This window comes from Porites lutea, chromosome 13, assembly GCF_958299795.1.
Source record: "Porites lutea chromosome 13, jaPorLute2.1, whole genome shotgun sequence".
NCBI lineage: Eukaryota > Metazoa > Cnidaria > Anthozoa > Scleractinia > Poritidae > Porites > Porites lutea.
In genome coordinates this window covers 11,622,361-11,646,167 of record NC_133213.1, presented here as the reverse complement: position 1 = coordinate 11,646,167, position 23,807 = coordinate 11,622,361, and the positions used below count along the sequence as shown (strand labels likewise).

Below are 23,807 nucleotides of genomic sequence, written 5' to 3'. Positions count from 1 at the left end.
GCAAGAAGAAAGTATCACATTCTGTTTCCGAGCGAACTGAGTTACCGACAAATTTATCTTACTTTCGCTATGACAAGAAACCTGAATGAACAGAAAAATTATGAACGTAGCCAACTGCAGTCTTTGTCGTGGGCTGGCTCGCCCCATGTACATGTAATACTTTCTCGGGTAACCGAGCCAGTCCGGCTCATATAATCGGTACTTTGTCGTTTTCTCGGTAGTCGAAGATCAATGATTCAGAAGGTCTATATAGTGTACATATTGTTACATCAGCAGGGCAAGGAACGCATCAACGGTCTAATATTTCCTTCATTAATCTAAGAACACCTTGATGTTATCTGTGAATGCTACGACTTAAAGTTAAGCGTCAAACATCCTCTGCCCTTCATGTCACCCAAACATTATTGCAGTCTCACATTGGAACTTCTACATTTCAGCAAGTCAAGACTGATCTCTTGTGATACATCTGTTGAAACTTCTTTTCCAGCGTGTAACTGTGATCCCACGGGAACTAGGAGGGACGAGAATGGGACGCTGATTTGTGACGCTGTTGGAGGCCAGTGTGAATGCAAAGCGAATGTGATTGGTCAGAGGTGTGACCGCTGTGCACCTGGATCATTTGGATTCGGTTCAGAAGGTTGCACTGGTAAGTGAAAATCAACTATACGCATCTTCTGCGTTGGGAAGACAGCCATCGATTTCATGGCAGACACAGCAAACAGGCTCAAGAATCAAGGCAGGAAATTAACACCTACTGACAGTACACATGACATGGAAATGAAATTTCTACAAAACTAATTTATGTCCACGCTTGTACAGTTATAGAACGTATATCAGAAAAGAAAAGTCAAACTTCTCTTTACATGAAAAGTCCTTTGCGAGGTGCCTGTTTCTTTTTTCCACTGTACGAACGCCATTTTTTCTTCTTGATTTGGTCGGCGTGCTTCCTGTTTCGTCCATGAATAGCGGGAAAAAAACCTGGCCCTGAACTTCAGTTTGGATCTTAAACGTGGCTAATGAGAAGTATTTTATGTTATGTATTGATATTTAACATAGTTTTGTAGACGGAATTTTTTCCCCAACAATGGCGCTCTCGGTCGCCGCTTGATCGATATTAAACAGTACTGTCTGCCAGAAGTGTAGGAGTTAGCAACCCTGCAAAACCCACGAAATCAAAAGTTGTTGTTTTGCTTTGTTTGTGTGCCCCACCTGTGTAAAACAAGTCACTTTATGATAAGCCTGTTAACTAAGCTATCCATTTTGAGTGCCGAACGTAGAGAGCCACTGGAAAACAGGCGAGTGAGCGGCGCGTCTTCTCTCGCATGCTGCTCGCGCGTAACCTCCCACGATACAGGAAAAACCCGCGACTAAGAACCTGCATTTTCCTAAAGTAGCCTAAACAGGTTCTTAAATAATTGGTAATTAGCACATATTTAGGCTACTTTAGGTTCTTAAATAGGTTCTTATTTTCTGAAGAAAAATAAAGCGTGGTAGTTATGAGTATTTAGCGGTATTCAACTTATTCCTTATATAAAATCTGCATCCCAAATTAGAATTTATGTAAATTTGAGAAGAAGGACTGAAGGGCGTGAATTTTGACCGCACACTACCACACATGACCACATGAATTTTGAAGTCCTTTTGCCCAAGTGTAAACAATTATTATTATTATTATGTTATAGATATTTAGAAAATAAAAACCTGTTTCAAATTTTAAGTTAAACAGGTTCTTGTACAGAAGGGGCCTAATTGACAGATTTTAGCTTAGTAGGTTCTTAAAAACCCAGTTGTTTGAAGGCCGATTAGCGCTTAACCCGGGGTTGAATTTAACCCGGGTTTCTCTTTCTTGTGTTCAAAAGCATTTTCTTGGATAATTTTCTCGGTTATATTTAGAGCTTCCAATCATCAACTTGCAGACAAAAAGAATAAAAACTGACATGCTTTTTAAGCTTTCAAATTTGAATTCAAATGTCGCACTAACCCTGGGTTATCTTAACCCGGCTTTGAACAACTCGGCCCAGGTTCTTAGTCGCGGGTTTTTACGGCATCCCCCAAATGGAGAGCTAGCTCGAAGGCTATGATTGGCTCCTAGAGAAAGCCTTTTTTATCTTTTTATTTATCTATTGCGGGTAACAAGAGGAGCCCACAATCCTAATCTCCAGGTTGTCATTATGCATGCGTCGCATGTATGCAGCCAGCATTCGTTTGGACTTCTACTAAGAATGAATGGAATGCACATAACGCAATTTGATCACGCGCGTTTTGACCATCTGGCACGTGAAACTTACTCAAAGTACAGCATTGGAGCAAAAGCGTTTTGACCTTCGATCGTTGTCGCCCGCACTCCGTAACCTTTGGTTATTACTAGTTTATTTATCTATCTATTAATTATTATTATTATTATATTTTGTTGCCAAGGAGATTAGTCATTATTGGTAAAATATTCACTTTTTCATTCCCAAAGGGTGTGAGTGCGACTCAGTCGGCGCTTCGGACAATCTCTGCGACATGCAGACTGGACAGTGCGCCTGCAGGATCAAGGCCGGCGGTCGTCAGTGTAACCTTTGCCCTCCACGTAACTGGGGATTCCCAATGTGCAGACCATGTCGCTGTAATAACCACGCTTCATCCTGTCATCCCAAGACAGGAGTCTGTATCGACTGTCAGCACAACACTGATGGCAAGAACTGTGAAGTTTGCGCCCTTGGTTACTATGGTGACGCCACAAGTGGTAAGTGATTAGCACCGCCAACTCTTGCCAATTCGCTTTTTTAATTCCGCCTTCTACCCGTGCTGAATGGTATAGGTAGTTTCTAAGAATTACGGAATTGATCTCTGAAGATAAATTGTGCCAGGGCTGACAATTTTTTTCCAGGTAGTTAACGTAGTTAACGCCCTGAAAATGAAGAAATGATCGTCGCAGTGAACGCAATCTATGCAATTGCGTAAAGAAGCCTGAAAAAAATTCAGGACTTCAACGGGGTTTGAACCCGTGACCTCGCCATTACCGGTGCGATACTAGTTAACGTCCATATGTAAAGTGGGGAGACCAACCTGGCGACAGATATTTTTTGGATTTTTTTCGGATCATTTTCGCTACATGATTTTGTCGCAGTACGTGGAAGAGAACCTAAGGTTATGTACACACTACAGCGGAGAGTTTTGCGCCGGTACGAAAACCATACTTGATAGGGCTTCGCTTCACACATGAGAACAGTGTACGTGATTTCGGCGTGATTTCTGTAACGGAGCGAAGCTGCTCTGATCTCTGAAGTGGAGAGTCACATATCGGATAGTTGTTCACAGTGTACCGGATAGTTTTTTTGGTCGACACTAAAAGCTCTTTGGTATAGCATGGGCAAAGTTTTGGGTGTAGTGTATATCATTATGTTACGGGTCAAAATTGAATCCAGGTAAAATTTTGTTAACCTAGGTTTATTCTCTTTTACATTTGTCTCCTCCTCATTAATAATTAGGGGTAGGAGACAAAGGATTTTGAGAATCAACCTAGGTTAAATTTTTTTTACCGGAATTGAATTTGACTTGTTACATAATTATATATATGAGATGACAAGAAAAGACTGTGACGTTTTGGCGAATGAGTTAAGGGATCATGAAATGTTCGAAAAAGGTGAACATACAAACATTTCGAATAAATCAGTTTTATAACCTACAAACTCTGCAACGTAAATACGACCATACTTGATAGGGCTTCGCTTCACACATGAGAACAGTGTACGTGATTTCGGCGTGATTTCTGTAACGGGGCGAAGCTGCTTTGATCTCTGAAGTGGAGAGTCACATATCGGATAGTTGTTCACAGTGTACCGGATAGTTTTTTTGGTCGACACTAAAAGCTCTTTGGTATAGCATGGGCAAAGTTTTGGGTGTAGTGTATATCATTATGTTACGGGTCAAAATTGAATCCAGGTAAAATTTTGTTAACCTAGGTTTATTCTCTTTTACATTTGTCTCCTCCTCATTAATAATTAGGGGTAGGAGACAAAGGATTTTGAGAATCAACCTAGGTTAAATTTTTTTTACCGGAATTGAATTTGACTTGTTACATAATTATATATATGAGATGACAAGAAAAGACTGTGACGTTTTGGCGAATGAGTTAAGGGATCATGAAATGTTCGAAAAAGGTGAACATACAAACATTTCGAATAAATCAGTTTTATAACCTACAAACTCTGCAACGTAAATACGGCAGGTGAATACCAAGCTCTAAATGTGAATATTAACACTGTTGTTGCTTTCACAGGAACACCAAATGATTGTCTTCGATGTCAGTGCCCGGGTGGTAGTAGTGGAAACCAGTTTAGCAAAACCTGTTTTCTGGATAGCTCAACGGCCCCACCATCTTCAATCTGTGACGCTTGTGACGTAAGTTTACCACTAAGCTGGTACTGATTCGTTATTTAACTCTATTTTTTTGCCGTGCGAGAACTTTTTGCGCCTTGCAAAAAGGCCAAGCACCTGTCCTCTGTTGTTCTGTACAAATTAACCGAAATAGCTGCTTATGAAGGAGCAGTTTCTCACTAGGAGAAGGGAGGCGTCAGGGGTACCCAACGACAATTTTCGGGAAAATATCTGTTCGGAAGACGATTTGAGATCTAGAATTTTCGGAACACTTGTTGTAAAATTTCTTGCTTGCCTGCCTCTCCTAGGATTTTCGAACATCCAAAAAATGGTATATTTGCCTATTTTTAACGGATTTTTACCCTAAAAAGGTCACCTAGAATTTTCGGGAGCCTTTTTTCTGGCTGAAATTTTCGAATAGGTAAGTTTTGATCCCTATAATTTTCGGATCACTAGACTTTCAGCTAGGAAATCCGAACAGATGAAAAGTTTATAGGGGATAAAAATATGCCCATATCCACCGTTTAAATACTAAAACACGTTTAACAATGTTATTAAGTGGTTTTGAACTATATTCTCTTTGGGTGCCTCTGAGGCGTGATATGGTCAATAGCCTTCCTATTCGCGTAACCCCAGTCCCGCTCTGAACATCCTTTATTTTACTCCCATCCTATAATTGAGCTGTGACATCTGTATTCTGATAGGAAGATAACCTGCCAACGTATAAAAAGGAGCTGGGAAAAAGAAAGCTTCTTGAAGAAAGCGAAATGTCTGTTGGTCTGTAATTCTGTCAATAACCCGTCTCGCTTCACAATGTAGTGCAACGTTTGTTTTGATAAAACCACCACACACTACATTCACATGCATTTGCATTCTATCGCTGTTCGTTGGTTTATATTGACTTACACCACAGAAAGTTGACGAGTTTTATTGGCGAGTTACCCTGGGAGCCAAAGGTATTTATTCCTCTGGGGGCGATGGAATTGAGCGACGAAGCACTTCAACACTTTGCCCTTTACGCCTCTCGCGACTGGTGTGCGAGAAGACCTCTGGTATCCTGGGTATTGCAGAATATAAGCGAGTATCATTTGTTTTGGCCTAACAAAAGACTTGTCGTTGTCCTTGTTTCCCCCCTCCCGGGGGGGGGGGGGGGGTAGTTAGGTTAATTTTTGTTGGGTATGTGCCGCTGTCCTTTCAGAGCCCCTACCCCTTTATAGTCTACTTTGTGGCCAATTATAGACCTATCTTAGTCATTTTTGGACAAACATGTACTTTTCACGATCCCAACTAAGTCACTTTCTATTTATGTAACTACCCTATATTGGATAAAGAACACTTTACTTTTCACCTACAGTACAAACATTCTGGTTACGTTTGCTAAACCGTAAACATGAAGAACTGTCTTACCCAAAAATCAGAAAATCTGCGACCCCATTCTAGTAACTCCATTGAAAATGCGACCCCATTATAGTCAATCCAGTCGTGAAAATGCGACCCCATCCAGCGGCACATCCCCATTGGCCTCTTATAAGGAAGTACCGCCCCCCCCCCGGGTTTCTCACCTATTCTACACACTTGACCTACAGGTGGGCTACACTGGAAATCAATGCGAAGTATGCGATGACGGTTACTTTGGCAACCCACTCGTCCCAGGTGGCCGTTGTCAGCCGTGTTTTTGTAATAACAACACCAACCCATCGAACATTGGTAACTGTGACCAGCTCACAGGGAGGTGCCTCGCTTGCTTGTTCAATACCGCTGGCTTTAGCTGTGAGCGCTGCAAATCAGGTTACTATGGTGATGCTATAGCAAGGAATTGCACAGGTAAATAACCTCCATAGCGCTATTTGGATCGTATCCACATAATGGTAGCCTGCGCTTTAGACGGAAATTAATTAATTAATTAATTAATTAATTCCGTCTGCGAAAGAGCGGAAATCCTTGTTCTGGGTACCCACCTGTGTACCAGGATTTGAGTACTCGCCGTGATTGACATGTTAAAAAAGCCATTGTCAATTTGCCAATCAGGTTGAAGGGAAATTCGAAACGCATTTCCGGTAATTCATTGAGTCCATCGGGTCCCACAGCAAGGATATCGGCGCTGCTTTGCAGACGTTACCAACTGGTGTTAGATAAATTCTGCGACATAGGCTACAAAGTGGGGCAAATATGAATTGAAATCACCTCGAGAATGGTAACATTTGGCACACGTAAAAACGAAATAACTTGACACTTGACTCAGAGAGGGTACAGGTCCATTACATCCAGCGATAATTTATATTGCTGTGTTGGTTCTGGACACTTCCGAACAAAGTAACGGATGTGGAAGCACGTTTTATCCTTATCGCGGTGCTACAATTTTGATTCTTTACTTATGTTAATGCATTTATCTGTCAAACCGAGCTGAGTGAAATAAATCTTTTTGTCTTGTCTTCTATCCTGAGTAAATAGTGCGTTTTCTTTTAATATTACTGCGAGTTCCCACTTTGTTTGATTTGTGTTTCAGAATGTGTTTGTAACAGTAATGGTACAGACCCAGGATTTCTGGACACCTGTAATTACAAGACAGGACAGTGTAGATGCCTTCCTAACGTGATTGGTACACAGTGTGACAAGTGCGCTGACGGCTTCTGGAATCTGGCCAGCGGTGTGGGTTGTCAAAAATGCGACTGCTGTGGTGAAGGCTCGACCCAGGCCACTTGTAGCGAGGTAATGCGACAAAAACAATTTTCAGAACTGGGCTCAGTTGTTCGAAGCAGGGTAAAGAAAACCCAGGATTAGAGCGAAATCTAACTTCAAATCTGAATACTTTTAACGGAGATTCCTGTTGATTTGTTGAAGAAGTAAAAAAAAAAAAAAAACGGAAAAAACAGACCCTTCCTATAATAACTTTTATAAGCTATACAAACTTTACCTTTTAAATACCCAATAAGATATTTGATTTCTCTTCCCTTACTACCAATAATCATTTCTATTGGTTCTATTTTCCTTTTTCCGTCGTACGTTACTTGTAGTTTTTATGTAAATGTTTACGCCAGTTAGTTGCACGTGGCAGTGACCAACTCGAACGCTTAAGCTCGTTTGGTCACTGCACACATTTCACCTTTCATGATTTATGTAATTTGTTGTTCTATTTCTTGCTTTTGTAATGTATTGTAATTTTTTTAGTAACCTCTTGAAATAGCGCATAAAGAATCTGAAATCTGAAATTTTTAAGAAAAGAAACAGAAGCACGGGAAAAATTTCACCGGGTTAGCAACAATCGCTCTTTTAAGGCCCATTGCAAACCTTGATGCATTTCGCGCCGCGAACACAAATCCCGAAAATTAGGAAATTACTGGTAGTTGTGAAAGGGTCCTTATCGTCTTATTTCAAAGCAATATACCACCTGTCCGAATTTTTCGTTTACTTTTTGCAAATACGCTCCTCATTATCTTTATAGTATTTTAATTTATATATGTGACCTCTCAACCTTACGGTTTGCCGTTGTCGAACGGATAGCCGTTCGAACGGATTGGGTATCCGTTCGAACAGCCCAGGCTATCCGTTCAAAAAAATTGTCATCCGTTCGAACGGCTCGGGCTACCCCTTCGAACCGTTCGATCAGCTTGTCAGCTGGGCTACTGTTCCAAAACAATTCACTTGAGCAGTTCGCGACGAATCTGTCACAAAATGTAAATAACTCTTCCAAGCGTTGTTTACCATCACCTTGCAAATTATTACGGTACATTTTCGGCTCAATCCATCTTTTCTTTCATAACATTCGATTATCGTTACCGGTTTTATTCAAGACTGAGTTATAAAATTCAACAACTTTCCCGAACAAGTCAGGTTTCGACCTTTTTGTAAGCAAATATCAAACGTTTTTTGTGGTCTGCTTTCTCCCGTGGGAATACACTCTCACTGTCAATGATAACATTCTTGTTCAACGTGTTTATTTTCCTCTTCCTTCAACTGCCCTTGCTCACTAACTATTGTGTTGTAGCCAGAGTCAGATTGCTAGTGTGTATAGGCGTATTAGCTGATGTCCTAGTTTTCCCCTCAGGGTACTGGTCAGTGCCAATGCAAGCCTGGTTATGGAGGTCCACGTTGCTGTGAATGCGAGAATGGATACTGGGGAACACCGCTGGACAACTGCAGGCGTACGTATACAACTTTGAAGTTGTGTGGATAATATATCAGTTGTCTTGTGTATTTTCCTTTAAAAATATTTGGTTTAACTTTCACATTTTCTCTTGTACATGGTATCTATAAGCTTACATCACCAAGATGTCTTAGTAGTTTTAAATATCAAGGTTTAATATACAGGGGGCAGAAAAACCTGTTGGCATATAAAGCCTCAGATGTCTCAGGTCTTTTAAATATCAAGGTTATACAGGAGGTAATAATCAGCCTCCAGGCTTTTTTCCAGTTATATAACGAAGGTTTGTTTACCATTTACACAAACCATCCTGTTCAAATTTGTTGCATAAATAACAAAATTTAACTTTATCATAGAAGGATCCGCTACGAAGTTTATCCAATTCAAATCAGCAGGACATAGTGAAAATGTATAGAAATTGCATCTCCGCACGCGACAGCCCGTCTATTCTGAAGCTTCCAAAACGGAATGGCGTCAACCATTTGATTTTCCAACCGTAATTAGCGGTTTCCCCTCGTAAATGTTAAGTATTCCTGGACGATCATTTTTTCCTGTGTAGCAGATAAATAGATGTCAGGGTTAAAAGTGTTGTGAGAAGCTATTTTAGTGGATCCTCGATATAAGGAAGTGCCCAGAGACTGGCAAAATTTGTTCGCTACAAACCGGTTTCGTTATATCGAAGTACTCTTCCATATATGTTACTATTTATTGGGTAATCAAAATCGTTCGTTATACTGAGGACTTCGTTATACAGAGGTTCGTTATATCGAGGTTCCTCTGTGTGTAAAGCACGAACTACAACTCTTACTTGACCTGAATAGCCGGGGCCGTTTGCAGCTAGTTATCCACGTGGTACAAAACCGCACATGGACAAGACAAATAAGCCTTAAATCACTCAAAATGATTTTGTCTTGTCCCAGTGCCTCTCAGCTCTCCAGTATGGCGGTTATTAACCGTGTGAATGCCAAGCTGCAAAGGGCCTTTTTATATAAGGTAAGCCAGCCTGGTTAGCCGGGCTGGCTAGGTTCATGCCTTGTTTCATCATAAAATTGTCGTTGTGTTTATAGGAGAAGGTGGGCTGGCCCGCTTGCCGAGACCTCGGTTTGTGGGCGAGTCCTCTTTTTCATATAAAAACAACGACGATAATTTTAAGAGGAAATAAGACATGAGCTGGGTAAAGCGAGCCAGCCAGGCTATTCGAGCTTTGCTCTCTTCATGTAAACAGGCCCTAATCTAACCTTCGCTGTAATCCCGTATTTTGTCAACAGCGTGTGACTGCAACGCAGCCGGATCTGTCAGCCTTCAGTGTGATCGTGACACGGGCAAGTGTCAGTGTAAACCAGGCATGATTGGAGAGAGGTGTGACATGTGTGACGCGGACACCACGGGGAAAATGCCGCAATGTGAAGTCTGTGGTGAATGTTACCCTCAGTGGAAGGGAGCGTTAGAGACGCTGTCACGCAACATCAGTGTTGAGGTTCCACGCGCGTACAACCTTTCTCTTACGCCTCAGCAACCAGGTATGTTTAATTGGTGGATAACTTTCCTCGCGTTCGTCATAACGCATCCTAATCTGGTGTTCCTGTGGCACAAAGGCAGAAATTTTCGAGCTATCACGAGCGACTGCCGATTTGCCGCCCTTATTAATTTTATCAGGGGCATCTCGGCCGGAAAACTGGACTCCTTCGACTCGATTTCGTTTCCGTAAGTGACGAACGCGGATCCGTAATCAATGATTACCTCTAGTCTAATGCTAAGATCGTGCTAACGCTGCTTAAACCGGTTCCCTTGCTCAAGCTTTTCCTAAAATCCAAGCCCTACTGGACTGCAAAGAGTTCACAAGTATTTTGACAAAGTTGTTTGGTTCCTTGTAGTTCGGAACTATTCCCAGTCCGAGAGAGGTCTTTTCCCTGTTTTATTATTCATTCAATGGATATGGCACTTTAGCAAATCAAAGACTTGCAAAAATGTTAAGTACAGTGTTTGGAGCAATAGGGAATGGAAACGTACCTACAGGCATTTCCGAGTTATTGACGGCACGTGATTATAATTTACGTGGTGATGCTATTTTAAAATTACCTAAAGTAAATTCAACGCAAAACAGCGCAATATCGTCGCCAGGGCTTCTCGGTTGCCGTCCATTTTCCTGGCGATTATTCTGTACTGTACTAATTTGGTCATCGCTATTTGGTTATGAAGAATTAGCCGTGCGATTTGAGCCAATCAGAAACGAAAAAATATTTTGAATAAACAATAATATCTCTTAGTGACACAAGAAAATATGTTTTTTTTGTTTTATTTTCTTATCTCAGGAAGTCTAAATGCCTACGATTTTGAACTCAGTAAGCTTGAAGAGAAACTCAAAATAGTAGAGGAGATTCTGCAAGGCCAGATAACCACAGAAAATGACACAGAAGCAATTGAAAAACAACTTGATACAATAAACAACCATTTACAAGAGATACAAGATAAAGTTGAGAAGCTTAACAATGAGGTCAATACCACCGAAAGGCGCACTGATGAAGCAAACGTTGAGATTGATCGACTACGCGACAGACTGTCGAAACTTCGAAGAAATGGCACACAACTCAAGTCTGACGTGGAGAAGATTTTACGATCCGATATACGTGGCGCTTTTCATGAAATTTTGAAAAACCAGATGAGGTCGAGGCAGGCTCAGAAAAAAGTGAATGAATCTCGAGAAATAATTGACATGGTAAAAGAGAGGAGAAATCAGACTGAGATGTTGCTAGCTGGCCCTCCCTCTGTTGACCAGAAACACAAAGAAAACAACCAAACGTTTATCGATATCAGCGAGAAGTTGAGACAATTACTGGAAGAGGCAGAGATTCTCAACGGAATCTTATGTGGGTCTCCCTCAAGTCAGTGTGGTGGTTGTGGGGTCCTTAATTGTTCGACCTGCGGCGGTCCTGGCTGTAATGGATCCATAGCCTTGGCATCAGAAGCGTTAATAAAAGCAAAGGAAGCGGAAGAAGCTCACCGCTCGCGGGAAGGTGAGTAGTTTTATATATCAAGCTATAATACCGTTAATGTTCGAATTAAAGTTCGGGGCACTTATTTCAGTATTTATACCCTTTGTCGAGAGGATATTTTGCATAAACTTTGTCTTCAGTACCTCCAGAGGTAGACAGTCGTCCTTAATCGAAATTTAAGACAACGCCTATGCAATTTTTTTTTGTTAGAGTGAGCGGCGGTGGGGCGGGGGGGAAAGGGGGACATGGTGCATTATGGGAGGTGTGCAAATGGCGAATACCAAAATCCTTCACGTTGTTACATTTTACTGTTATTAGCCAAAGCTAACGAAACTCTAGACGAAGTAAAGAGAGCTGAAGTAATGGTGAACATGACCAAACAGGCGGCGGAGACTGCAGTGATGCGTGCTATGGAGGCTGATCAACGCGCGAAAAATGCAAGCGTTAGAATGGACCAATTAATACAGGTAATGGTGGATTCTGTGGTTACTTTCACACGGTACCGGACAAATTTTCGACCGGCTGAAAAATTTGACTGAACTCTTCGTTCAAACGGGACAGTTCAACATTTTCGCTCTGTTGACAAGGAACTTTGAACTTCTAAGCGTCTTAATTTTCGTACGGTTAAGGTGAACCGATGTGAACAGAACACCTAAACTTAGGAATTTTCAACCGGTCAAAAATTCGCCTGCAGCCATGTAAACATAACCTGTAGCACAGCGTTTGTGCTCAGTTAAAGTGAGCATGCGCATGCAAAGTGGTCAACAATTTTATCCCCTTTTGACTTATTTTGTGACTACTTTTTATGTCTCCTAATGGAGAAAGGACAGCCATTTTACGTGATGATCCGAGCCACGCGAAGGTCTAGGAAGACAGCCCCTTCATTTCTCAGTTATTTCTTAAGACCCTGAGTATTGGTCCGGCATCGGGGATGGAGCCCGCAACAACCCGTAACTGCAGTCAAGCGCACCTTGAATCTTATTTTCTGCGTCTATTCAGGCCCTTTCCACAGGGATCCAGATATTCTTTAAATCGCTTATTTTTGAACACGAAGACGCCGCGGAAGAATGAGCGGATTCACAGGTGTTGTGTGAGCAGATTAATCGATTTTTGTAAAAAAAAAAAATTAAATAAAAAGCGAGGGGGTGGGGATGGGTAAAAAATATCCGGATTGGTGTGGACAAGGCCTCAGTTTTAGATATCCTCAATAGGCCTTTTGCCTTAGTTAATCACGTGATCAACTTTCGGTAAACACGGAAACAGTTCGCTTTTGAAAAATTTTGTTAGCACCAGCTGAAAGAGCATATTGAAATTAGGTAACCTGTAAACATTCAGCCGTATATCTCAATAAGTAGCAATTGCTACGGCCGCCGAAAATTAGAAGGATTTGTATGACAAAAACAACTCTTGCCACCCAGTCACGTTTTAGTTGACTTCCATACAAATCCTTATGAATTCTGAAAATTTAAACTGTCGTTAAATCTTCCTCTCACGCATTTAAGGCTCAAATTGCCTGTTATGAATTAAAAGAAGACTTGAGCCCCGTAATGCTTAAGGAAATATTTCACGACAGTTTAAAGAATTCGAATTTTACAAGGATTTGTAAGGAAAACCATTCAAACGTGACTGGGTGGCAAAAGTTGTTTTTCTCATACAAATCCGTCTAATTTTCGGCGGTCGTTGCAATCGCTACTTTTGAGATATACGGCTGAAAATTTACAAGTTACCCAATTTTAATATGCTCTTTCAGCTGGTGCTAACAAAAGTTTACAAAAGCGAACTGTTTTCGTGTTTACCGAAAGTTGATCACGTGATCAACTAATGCAAAAAGGCCCATTGGTACTTTCGTGCTAACTACATTTACTTTTTTTCACTCTCAAATGAAGTGGTTGATTATGTGTTGTCAGGAAGTGCCCCTCACGCCTTTTTGTGGGGGTAAAAGGCATTTTACCCTTGATATTGGTAATAGAAAATTAACAAGGCTAATAACTTGAAAGCGTAAAAAAACGCGAGTTCATAAGTCGGAAAATCCCGGGTATCTGTAGTTCACTTTGTTAATTTACGGCTGTAGAAGCGTTTCTGATAAGCCCTTTGTGACAAATACACCTTTTTCCCTTTCTTTTTTTCCTCTTTATTTAGGACATAATAGATTTCTTAAATCAAGAGTTTGGTGATACTAACAGAGTACAACAGATTGCTGACAGCGTCAAGAAACTGCAACTTTCCGTAACTCCGGAAGAAATAACTAAACTGGCAGCGAATATCACGGCTGCACTCAATTCAATCACTGGTGTTGACGAAATCTTGCAAGAGAGCCAAGAGAGACTGGATAAAGCAAATGACCTAAAGGAGAGAGCTGAGCAGGCCAGGTAATAAAGCCTGTTAGCAAGTTCTAGAGCAGACACTTTGAACTTGGTTTCTTTGCTTTCCCATTTCAGACCAGGTTATGACACTCTAAGACCCTTTCCACACGTATCCGGATAGTTTTGAAAACGGAATTTTTTCCACGTTTTCCAAAAACGTAAGCGTCCACACGTAACGTATTTGAATCGTCTTCGCCGGTCCACATGAAAACGCTAAAACGGTGGAAATACGATAGCATCTCTTACAGAACATGCGTAATGCTAGTAATTATGATGTATGGCATCATCGTATTCGAAAACCTCCGTCAACACGTCAACGAGAAGCCGGTGAAAGGCGTCAGTTTTTGAAAAGGTGCGTTTTTGGTGACCGTTTTTTCTAGATACGTGCGGACAGCAGGCCAAACCGGAGAAAAAAAAGTCTCATCTCAAGTTTGAAACAAATAAAGGTCTCTGCGGACGGGGCATAAAGAACGGTTGCTTTCAAATTTCTCCCTTTGTATTCGGATACCATGGGCGCTCTCCATTCAACATTTCGGAAAATTCACAATGGAACGATACTTTCCGGTTGCACAGACCCGACCCAAGCCACCACATGTTTGGTTATTGTTCTTGTAAGCAGGATACAAAAGAGCGGGACTGGGGACAACAATTTTGTCAAATGGAAAGGGACATTTTGGTCCGACCGACCGAAATGACCAGTCCAGTCAAAGTGTACCACCTTCAAAGCTGGTCCCGAATATTTCGGTTGGACCAAACCGAAATGGTCCGTTTCCATTTGATGTACCAACCGAAATTTCCGGAATTTTGGGTTGAATGGAAAGTGCCCCAGAAGTCCCTTCAGAACGAGGTATAAGCTAAAATTGAAAACAAGCAGACCTCAGTAAAATATCTGTGGCTTTGACTCATCTATCAATAAACGGCTGCATTTGTTTTTGCGAGAAAGGTTTACCCCCTTGAATTTGCAAATTTTGAAGCGAAAAAAGAGTGGGCAATTAATATGGATTGTGCCTATGTTTAAAGCGAAGTAATACACTCTAAATTAAGCAAAATGAGGACGAGTTTTAAGCATCTTGCTGAGATTGCCTGTTGGTTACATTATAGGTCTGTTTATATGGAGAAAAGTGGTCTCTGGTAGAATGGTCACCTTCCCAGCCGAGTTAACTTAAGCGAGGGGTGCTTTGTTTCTATGTGCATGATTTCACAAATGACCAAAAGCACTTCGGATTTGTGTTTGATGAAGCTGTTAGGTGTTTGACATATGCAAAATAGGCTTTGTTTAAATTGTCTTTCACTAAGTTGAAAGTTTGCCTTCTTGCAGAGCCTTCGATTCTTGTGTAAAAGTGTCTTTAACTCTCAGTCAAGCCAAGGCACATCGTGTCGACGTTTGATCAGCTTCTTCTGAATATTTCGTTAACAGTTTTCCACGTTTTGTAAGGGAATTTATTAAAAGTTGGCTCGCTTACAGACTGCAAAACAGTCGGTATTTTTGCGTATTCAAGTATGCGGAGCAGTCAAACAAAAGGTCTGGAACAAGGCCGAAAATGGAGAGTTAGACGGTTTTTTTTCTCTTGCCTCAAACGTAGGGCGTGTAAGACTCTAACGCCGCGCTTTACCGATTTCTTTACTGATTTTGAGAAAAAACCCGACTGTTTTGCAATCTAGCTCCCTTAGGGTACCTCTGGCCGGTAAGCGGGTGTCTCTTTTACCGGGGACAACTTGTCTCCATATAAAGAGGGCCTTAGATTTGTGAGTCCCTTGTCCTTTCACAAATTTTGTGAATAAATGCACCTGATTAAGACGTGAATAAGATATTTCATGACCTTGATTTTGAAACAAAACTTGCAAGCTAAAGAGTTTTACTCATTTTGAATATAGGCTTACCAATCAATTACGGTCGGGCAATAAGGCTCTGAAAATGCGCTCTGGGTCTGTTCTACTGCGTGAAGAGAGAGAGATCGGCCCTGGTTGTTCAAACGTTGGATAGGGGTATCCGACAGATAGATCACTATCCAGAAAATAGTGTTATCCACCTTAAAACAACTGTGGTCTGGAGGACAAGTATATTTTTTCTCTTTTCTGTTTTCAGAGCAAAAGCCAGAGCAGTGTCTGACGTCATCGTTAATATAACAGATGCTCTCGTGAAAGCGGCCGGAAGCCAAGCTGCCGCTCGTGACGCCATCAATACAGCAGAAAATGACATCAAAATGGCAAACGACACTCTCTCTAAAGTAAGGAATGATAATACGGAGCTTACGGCGATGTTACAAGGGACGATTTGCAACGACGATTTTCAGCGCATCACAGCGTTGCAACATTGCTACGATATTGTTTCGATTTGTTCAAACATTGTTCCAACATTGTTGTCTTAAAAGTCGTCGTTGAAAATCGCCTCGGGTGACATGTAACCCACCTCGATAACGACGGCAACATAAGCGTCAGAAAACAATAGGTTTACTAAACAAAATAACAACTCTTTCATGAACATTTCATCCATTGCACGACTATGACGTAAAACTGAGTTATCGAGATATTTGATGAAAGTATGCTGCACGTGTATCTGGTTCTTGGCTTTCCTGCACTGGCTTACCTTTTATCATTGGGTAAAAAAGACTTCTAAAAGGCAAAGTTGAGTCTATTAGACCATGTATTATTATGAATAAAAATATTTTTTCTTTTTATCGAAAAAACAATTTCATTTTACATAAGAGTATAGTGCAACAGCCTTTTTGACGGAATGTTATTTCCAGGGGTATTCCAGCCAAGACTGAAAAATCACGGAAATTCCAGGGGCTAGGGGAAATGACAAGCACCCCTTGCAGGGTTTATTCTAGAAATTGGCCAGTGAGAGTCAAAAGTGCTCCCTTCTGTAATTTTATGGGCCCTTTTTTCAAGAAAGGGGGTTCAAGAAAGGGGGCCCCCCAAAAGGTATTTGAACTTATTGGTGCAGACTGTTCCATGAGAAAACGAATGTTTATTGACGCTTTGCCGCCATTTTGGAACATTCTGGGCAACTGAAAAAGCCTGGGCTGGAATAACTGCAGAATCCCGGATGTTTGTCTGGTGAAATAATGACTCTAACGAAGAAAAGAAAGATAATTGAGACAGTAAGAGGCTATAAAAGTTCAAAGTAAGTTTATAGAGCGGCCATCAAATCAGTGTTGTTGTCAGTGATGTTTTCGAATACTTTATTTCAAAAAAATAGTATTTATCCTTCGGTCTATTTTTTTTTGCGCCCCATTTGACGCGGCAACGTAAATTTTATGCGGTGTTTTTTTCCAACTTGCGTAAATCACGCAAGGCCGCGCTCTAGAATAAACGCTGCCCTTGGAATGGAAATTCCAGGGGGGTGGAGGATGTAAAGCAAAATTACCCTCCGTCGGGGGTTTATGGAGGTGTACACATGAATGGCAATATTTTCTTTTTTTTCCTTTTGTGCTTGAAAAAAATGCTCTTGTATTAAACTCCAGGAAAATTCGCCTGACAAATGACTTATTGAGCGGAGCACAATAGACGAGATTGAGTTTGAAAAAGCCAAATTCATTCTCCTAGTGATATTTTTACTGCCTTCTTCGGCGTGGTTGGTTTTCCGTTAATCGTACAAAATAGTTCTCCTTTTCATAGCAAAGGAACGCTAGCCAAATTCGGAATGTTAACGTTATTCGTCCATCATTCTTCGCGAAGAGGGTTTTAAAATGTGTCGTTATTCGTGTCGTGCTTGGATCGTGAAGCGAGTTCAAATTTTGATTGGACCATTTATATGTTGAGGATCAATTTTATCCTTGGTTTATATTTTATTTTCCTTTATTTTGGGGTTTGGTAATGTATGATAATGAGTTTGAAACAAAGGATGAAATTGAACCACAACATACATATTCGTATTTCTATATAGCGGGCTGGTGTCCGCAGAGTGGTGAGGAAAAAGATTATCATCGTGTGTGCTGATACGGTAATTTAACTTGCGTTGCAGCTTCTTGCGGACCTAGATTCTCTTGAGAAGGCGGTGGATAATGCCCAGGAAAGTGTAACAAATATGACAGGAATGGTCCCTATGGTTCAAAAACAGTTTGAAGACAATCTTAAGCAGCTTGAAATTACGCAGAAGAACGCTTTGGAAGCACATGAGCAATCGCAAACTGCTGAAAAGGTTTGTTTTTTGAACAAGAATGTTTCAGTCCCATTTTGTAAATTTTTGTACGATAGTTGTACTTTGCGGTTGGAAAGTAGACTACGAGTAGTCCCCCATTTTCTCTCAGGGATAGTAGAGCGAGCGAAACGTGAGCGCGCGTGGAAATCACCCCACGCGAGAAAGGCAAGACGCAGTCGCCTTTTCTCCCATGGGGTGATTTTCACGCGCGCTCGCGTTTCGCTCTCTCTACTATCCCTGAGGACATATGGGGGACTACTCGTAGTCTAGTTGGAAAGTAAATGGCACACGACTTTTCGGGTCGTTTCTGTGAAAAATGTCCGGTAGCAACAGGAACGTTTGAAAAAGTAGTCCTGTCCTCCCGGTCGGAATGTTACAAACGGCAATTCGGGTACCATCTCTTCAAAGCTTTTTTGATGCCAGCTTCAGACTTTCGCGGCCGTTTTTTGGTAAATGCAAGAGATAAGTGCAATTAGTAAAATCCAACTAGTGGTCTATTATCAGTGCTGCGTTCTGACTGGTTGGGTTACTACTAGGCTATGTGTTATAGCCCACTAGTAGCGAAAAGCGCCTTCTTTGAAAACCAAAACAATGACGGCTGAATTGCGTTTTGTTAGCTAAAGTTGATTTGTCTGGATATTTTTGACCAACTAGTTGGATTTTACTAAAACAATTATTCCTCCCGCCGTCATGGCCTCTGAGCAAGAGCCATAATGGGATATTATGGCTCTTGCTCTTGCTCTGAGTCAATAGCCCATTCGGCCTCCGGCCTCATGGGCTATTGAGTCAGAGCCATTCGGGCTCGAGGAATAATTGTTAAATGGTGAAGGTTATTCCGGGACGAAATTTACCAGTCTTGAATTTGTCTACCATTTGCCTTAACTGTGAACCGACTGGTTTGCCCATGTTAATGGTTAAACAAACAGCATCATTAAGATATAAAGGCCAAAGAAATGAAGCCACACTTGGGAGCCTAGGTAACCACTGCGGTAGCAGCAGTCAAAGCGACACTTGTAACGATCAAATCACGTTTTTTTACACTTCATCACAACAACTTCAATATCCATGAATTCTAACTTTCTTTTTGTATTCTGCAGGAAGTAGAAGAATTACTTGAACTATTTAACAAAGTAAGGGATAGAATTAGCGAAAAGGTCGTTGCTGTTCAAAACGCATCTTCAAAAGTTGCTGAATTAAAGAAGAAGGGGAAAGAATTGGTCAAAGATTTAGATAGCAGGCTTCAGAGGATTATAGGTAAGTGCCTTCATAAAATTGTTAATTTGGAAGAGATAAGGAAGGGTTCAGTAGACCATTTCCGTGTTCCCTTGGGCCTCTGTATCAAAACGAGGCTGGGTGCTCAGCCTTTGATATGGAAATGATTTTTTATTCTCATGCAAATATAAAAACTCATTTTCACAAGAAAGGTTTTGCAAGGAAGTGGCCTATCGATTATTTTCGAATCCCCCTTAATACACTCTGTTTACTTCTGTTTACCACTCCCATCCCCACTTCAAATTTTTCAAATTTTGCATTGTGTCTTGTCTTCAAACGCTCTAGTGTATGTATGCAGTTCTTTCAGGAGTGTTTGAAAAGATTAAAGCGATTTTCGTATGACCTTCAAAACTGGTTTCGGTAAGTGTTCGTTATTTGTTTTATCAGCCAATGGATGAAAAGATCAAAACATGTACTCTTCGTTTTCCCGCCAAAGAAAACTTTAATATGGAGAAGGCATCAGGGTTCGATTGGTCAATCGTGTTGCAGTATGACGTCAAAGCGAAGTATCGATTGATTTCTAGATAGTTCTTGGGCATGACGTTTTTTCATCCGAGCGTTCGCTTAACCAACCAAAAGCCACGCGCGTTTGTATCCGTTCGACAAACCAATCAAATCGCTCTATTTTCGTTCGTTTGCTGTTTCTGTCTTGTTCGCGCGTTTTCATTTCAAGGCCATACGAAAATCGCTCTAATTCTATGTCCACACCATACAGGATAGCTTTTGCGCCGGCAAGAAAATCATACTGGATAGGGCTTCTACTGTTCACACGGCATAAGAACGGTGATTTTGGCGCGATTTCTGTAACGAAAGGAAGCTGCGCCTCGCCGATCTCTTTAGTGGAGAGTCTCATATCGGATAGGTGTTTATACTATTTCGGATAGCTTTTCATCGATATACACAAAGGCATTTGAAGAAAATGTATATTACAAAATGTGGAGATAATCTATGCAAAATTTGGTGTGCAAACAGAATGTATTAGGGGGGATTCAAAATAAGAGAATAAAAGCTTTAATTAACAAGTAACATGTAGATTAGTGCTAATGAGCACAACGAAAGTAAGTCGGACGTTTTGATTTAAAGGTTAGGAATAAATGAGTCTTTTTAATGAAAATAGATAATTTGTATCACGCTTCCACTTATTTTTAACTTAACATAAGGGAAGCTATTCATATCCTCCAATAGGAACAGCCGTCTTTAAACCAACAATTGCACCATGTAAACTGACAACTTTTTAGTCATTCATTGTCACGTCTTATTACGTTGTTACAGTTTTTTCCTCACTAGCAATTCTATGTGCTGATTATAAATTCAAGTCTGTATTCCACGATTTCAAACTGAAGATAACAGTTGGGTTGTCGAAGCATGTCCTTTTATATAAAAATGTTTGCGTTTTGCATAAGTTTATTCTTCCTTTGAAGAGTATGCCACGGTTACCAGGTTACAGTTTTATGACGTAGTGTGTAATTACGGCAAGGACTAACGAGAATACATCGATAATAGTAGTGAAAAATTATTTAAAGCTCATAAGAATGATGTTGATATTTTATTCAATGTCATTTGATAAGAATAAATAAATGATAAATAAATAATGACTTGGAGGTAGCACATCCACAGACTGGTTCTTCGTCTACCTGATTCCTGGTCGAATTGGAATTTAGAAATGTGGGTTTTTGAGGAGATGGGAAAACCGGAGTACCCGGAGAAAAACCTGTCGGAGCGAAGGAGAGAACCAACAACAAACTCAATCCACGTATGGCGTCGACGCCGGGATTTGAACCCGGCCCACATCGAGCGCTCTCGCCACTGCGCCATTCTTTGCTCCCAAAACAAGGTAGTGAAAGGTATATGATTTTGGAAACGATAGTGTGAGGGATTCCATCCATCAAATAATGTCTGTATAAAATTCTTCTCTTGGAAAACCCGACTAACGTTCGTCGCTTTAAGTACTGTACTCGCAGTTCCATTGCCGAGGGTCTTTAAACTTGTGCTTTTGTTTTCTTCTTATTTTGTTAGTTATCGAGAGGGAAATCATCAAATTTGAAGACCTTAAAAACCAAACTAGAATTCTCCAAGCGGAAACCAAGGTGATGATTGACAAGCTTCAGAGAAGATACGACTGCTACTTTACTTGCAATCCTAATGCAATAGATATCCCTTGTTTTAAAGATTAGTTGATTATCAGCCTTTAGCTGTTAAAAGAGCCACAATCAAACCATCTCGGCGGCAATTGCAAAACTTGTAAAAATTAATATGACAAGTTTTAATCTAGTCTTGCAAGTTATAGAATAAATGAAAGTAGTCTCAGTTTCGGTTTTGTTGCTTAGATCATTGAACCCTTTCACTTTTAGAACAACTTATGTAAAATTTTTTTGTCACCCTTCTCTATCAAATTTGTGGACTAGATCGTATGGTGTTGCCATTCAGATAAAAACTCTTTGGCAGAACATTTTTTAGTATTATTTATGTCTTTGGATTTGACGATTTTAATTTTTGTTTTGTGTTGTGTATTTGTTCGTTTGTTTTTCCTTTTTTACTTTGAAAGGGTCAGTGATGAGTAGTAGGTTACCATAACATTGACGTTCGCACGTAACTACTTACTTTTTTACTTTTGAACTATGTGAAATCCTGTGATGTGGTCATTCAAATGCAATTCCTGAATAATGACCAATTCCTTTACGCTTTGTTGCAAAAGGGAATTGACATGTACATTTTTTTATGCTTCTGGCACTCGTCAACGTCGACCACATTTGTCCATATGGGCTGCACTTTCCTTAGTCCCTGCGGGGTATATAACATTAGGTAGGCTTGCTGACTGTTTGGTTATTTCAAAAGCAGGGTTAATTTGTAAAGTTTACATACGAACTATACATATTTGCTAGTATTTTTTTACGACATGGATATCTATAGTAGTAACTTAATACAGGAGCCGATAACCCCGCCGGAGCGAGCAACTCCCTTTACCCGCGCAACGGCGTTTTCACAGACCTGTTTTTTTCAGATCGATTTTTCCGCGAATTTTGAGCGGAGACTAGAAGATAGTGTTTCTGAAGTTTAGTTTTTCTTTTTATCATTATCGTACCATGGACATAGGATGATGCTTTTATTGTCGCCGGAAAAAGTACTGCAAAGTGATGCTAAAAATAAACTGATCTATTACAACGCCGCTGCATAAGCCGAGTATGGGAGTTGCACACTCCGAGTTATGGGCTCCTGCTCAATACTATGACGAACTGCTTTTAGAGCTACTTATGTTAACATTATACTCGCAGGAATAAAATGGGCGTTGGCAACGTATTATTAATGACTTGTTTATGTACAGTGTTACTGTTTTAGTTACCAACTCGCATACTAGCACAAATTCTGTAATCTAACTGGCTAACTTACTCACCATCTGTTGCGTGTTGCATAGTGGGTAGCGAGCTGGCATTTTGAACGAAAAGTAAACAACAAAAACTAATGCGGCCACAATATTCTTATTAGGCCCTAATCTAAACCTCATTACTATGCTTTTTTGACGTTCTACACCTATGTAGTTGCCGTCGTCCTTTGTGACATCCAAAGCCCTTATTTTCGTCCCCCAAAACAATCCCATACTACAATTCGATACAACATCAACCCAGTCTCATGCAAGACCTAGGCCATTTTCCACTCCCGAAACTATAAGGGGAATGGGTACAAGCCTTCGGCGCAACGATTTCTGGGTGGACAAGCGTAACCGATGATTGGTTCCTGGTTGCCCTGAACACCATCGACCAATCACAACTAGTGCTTTTCCACCTAAACGAACCCTGAAATCATTGCGCTGAAAGCTTGTACCCATACCCCTTATAGTTTCTGTAGTGGAGACAATGCCATTTCCGAGTTGGCCTAAGCCTCTGTTTCAAAGCGAGGCTAACTGCGAATCTATTGACATGAAATGATTTTTTTTATTCCCATGCAAATAAATCCCATGTTCTTCACAAGAACAGCTTTGCACTTGGCCTTGTTTTGAGAAAATCCTTGAATAAGAATGACCGAGACCAGGTTTTATTAGCCCGCGAGACTGAACACCCCATCCAAACCCTTGTTTCACTAAAACCGCTGGACACCACAACTTGGTTGAGGTCATTGTTATCTGAGGTCTACCTTGTTTTGAATGTTAGAGTTTTCGGAACTCGGAAATGGCCTATTATCGCGCGCTTAATCTCACTAAATAAACAGGATAGCTAGAGTACATGGTGAGTAAGATTGCATTACGTCTGGAGAGTTAGTAGGGCGATTCCAACGCATTTGTCCAATTTTGGTTGTGGAAACGGTTCTGTAGAGGAACGGTAAACTGGGCATCAGTTATCCCTGTTATCTCAACCTTTAACGGCCAAACCGACGTAAAAAAGATGGGGAAAGAGGGGAGAGTCTCGAGTGTTCTTTTAAGCCGCTTGATAAAAAGAAATGCTTTTAACGCAAATTTTGCTTTTCAAACAGAGTTTCCGATCTCCTAGTTCAGGTAGCCTGCGGACACAGACGTATTTCGGTGGAGAGAAGCGACG

General features: G+C 40.8%; 1 protein-coding gene across 2 annotated transcripts in view; it reads left to right on the top strand.

Annotated features, from left to right (window-relative positions):
* Positions 1 to 22,575, top strand: part of LOC140922205 (laminin subunit beta-1-like) — a 36,501-nt gene extending 13,926 nt beyond the window's left edge. For both annotated transcript variants that reach the window (XM_073372188.1, XM_073372189.1), the window contains exons 14-27: positions 488 to 646; positions 2,465 to 2,731; positions 4,268 to 4,389; positions 5,952 to 6,189; positions 6,872 to 7,074; positions 8,411 to 8,507; positions 9,775 to 10,026; positions 10,819 to 11,520; positions 11,818 to 11,966; positions 13,639 to 13,868; positions 15,949 to 16,090; positions 17,830 to 18,006; positions 19,104 to 19,260; positions 21,295 to 22,575. In XM_073372188.1, coding sequence (XP_073228289.1) covers positions 488 to 646; positions 2,465 to 2,731; positions 4,268 to 4,389; positions 5,952 to 6,189; positions 6,872 to 7,074; positions 8,411 to 8,507; positions 9,775 to 10,026; positions 10,819 to 11,520; positions 11,818 to 11,966; positions 13,639 to 13,868; positions 15,949 to 16,090; positions 17,830 to 18,006; positions 19,104 to 19,260; positions 21,295 to 21,452 — 3,053 coding nt within the window. In that variant the 3' untranslated portion in view covers positions 21,453 to 22,575. The remainder of the gene's footprint in view (positions 1 to 487; positions 647 to 2,464; positions 2,732 to 4,267; positions 4,390 to 5,951; positions 6,190 to 6,871; positions 7,075 to 8,410; positions 8,508 to 9,774; positions 10,027 to 10,818; positions 11,521 to 11,817; positions 11,967 to 13,638; positions 13,869 to 15,948; positions 16,091 to 17,829; positions 18,007 to 19,103; positions 19,261 to 21,294) is intronic.
* Positions 22,576 to 23,807: the final 1,232 nt, after the last annotated feature.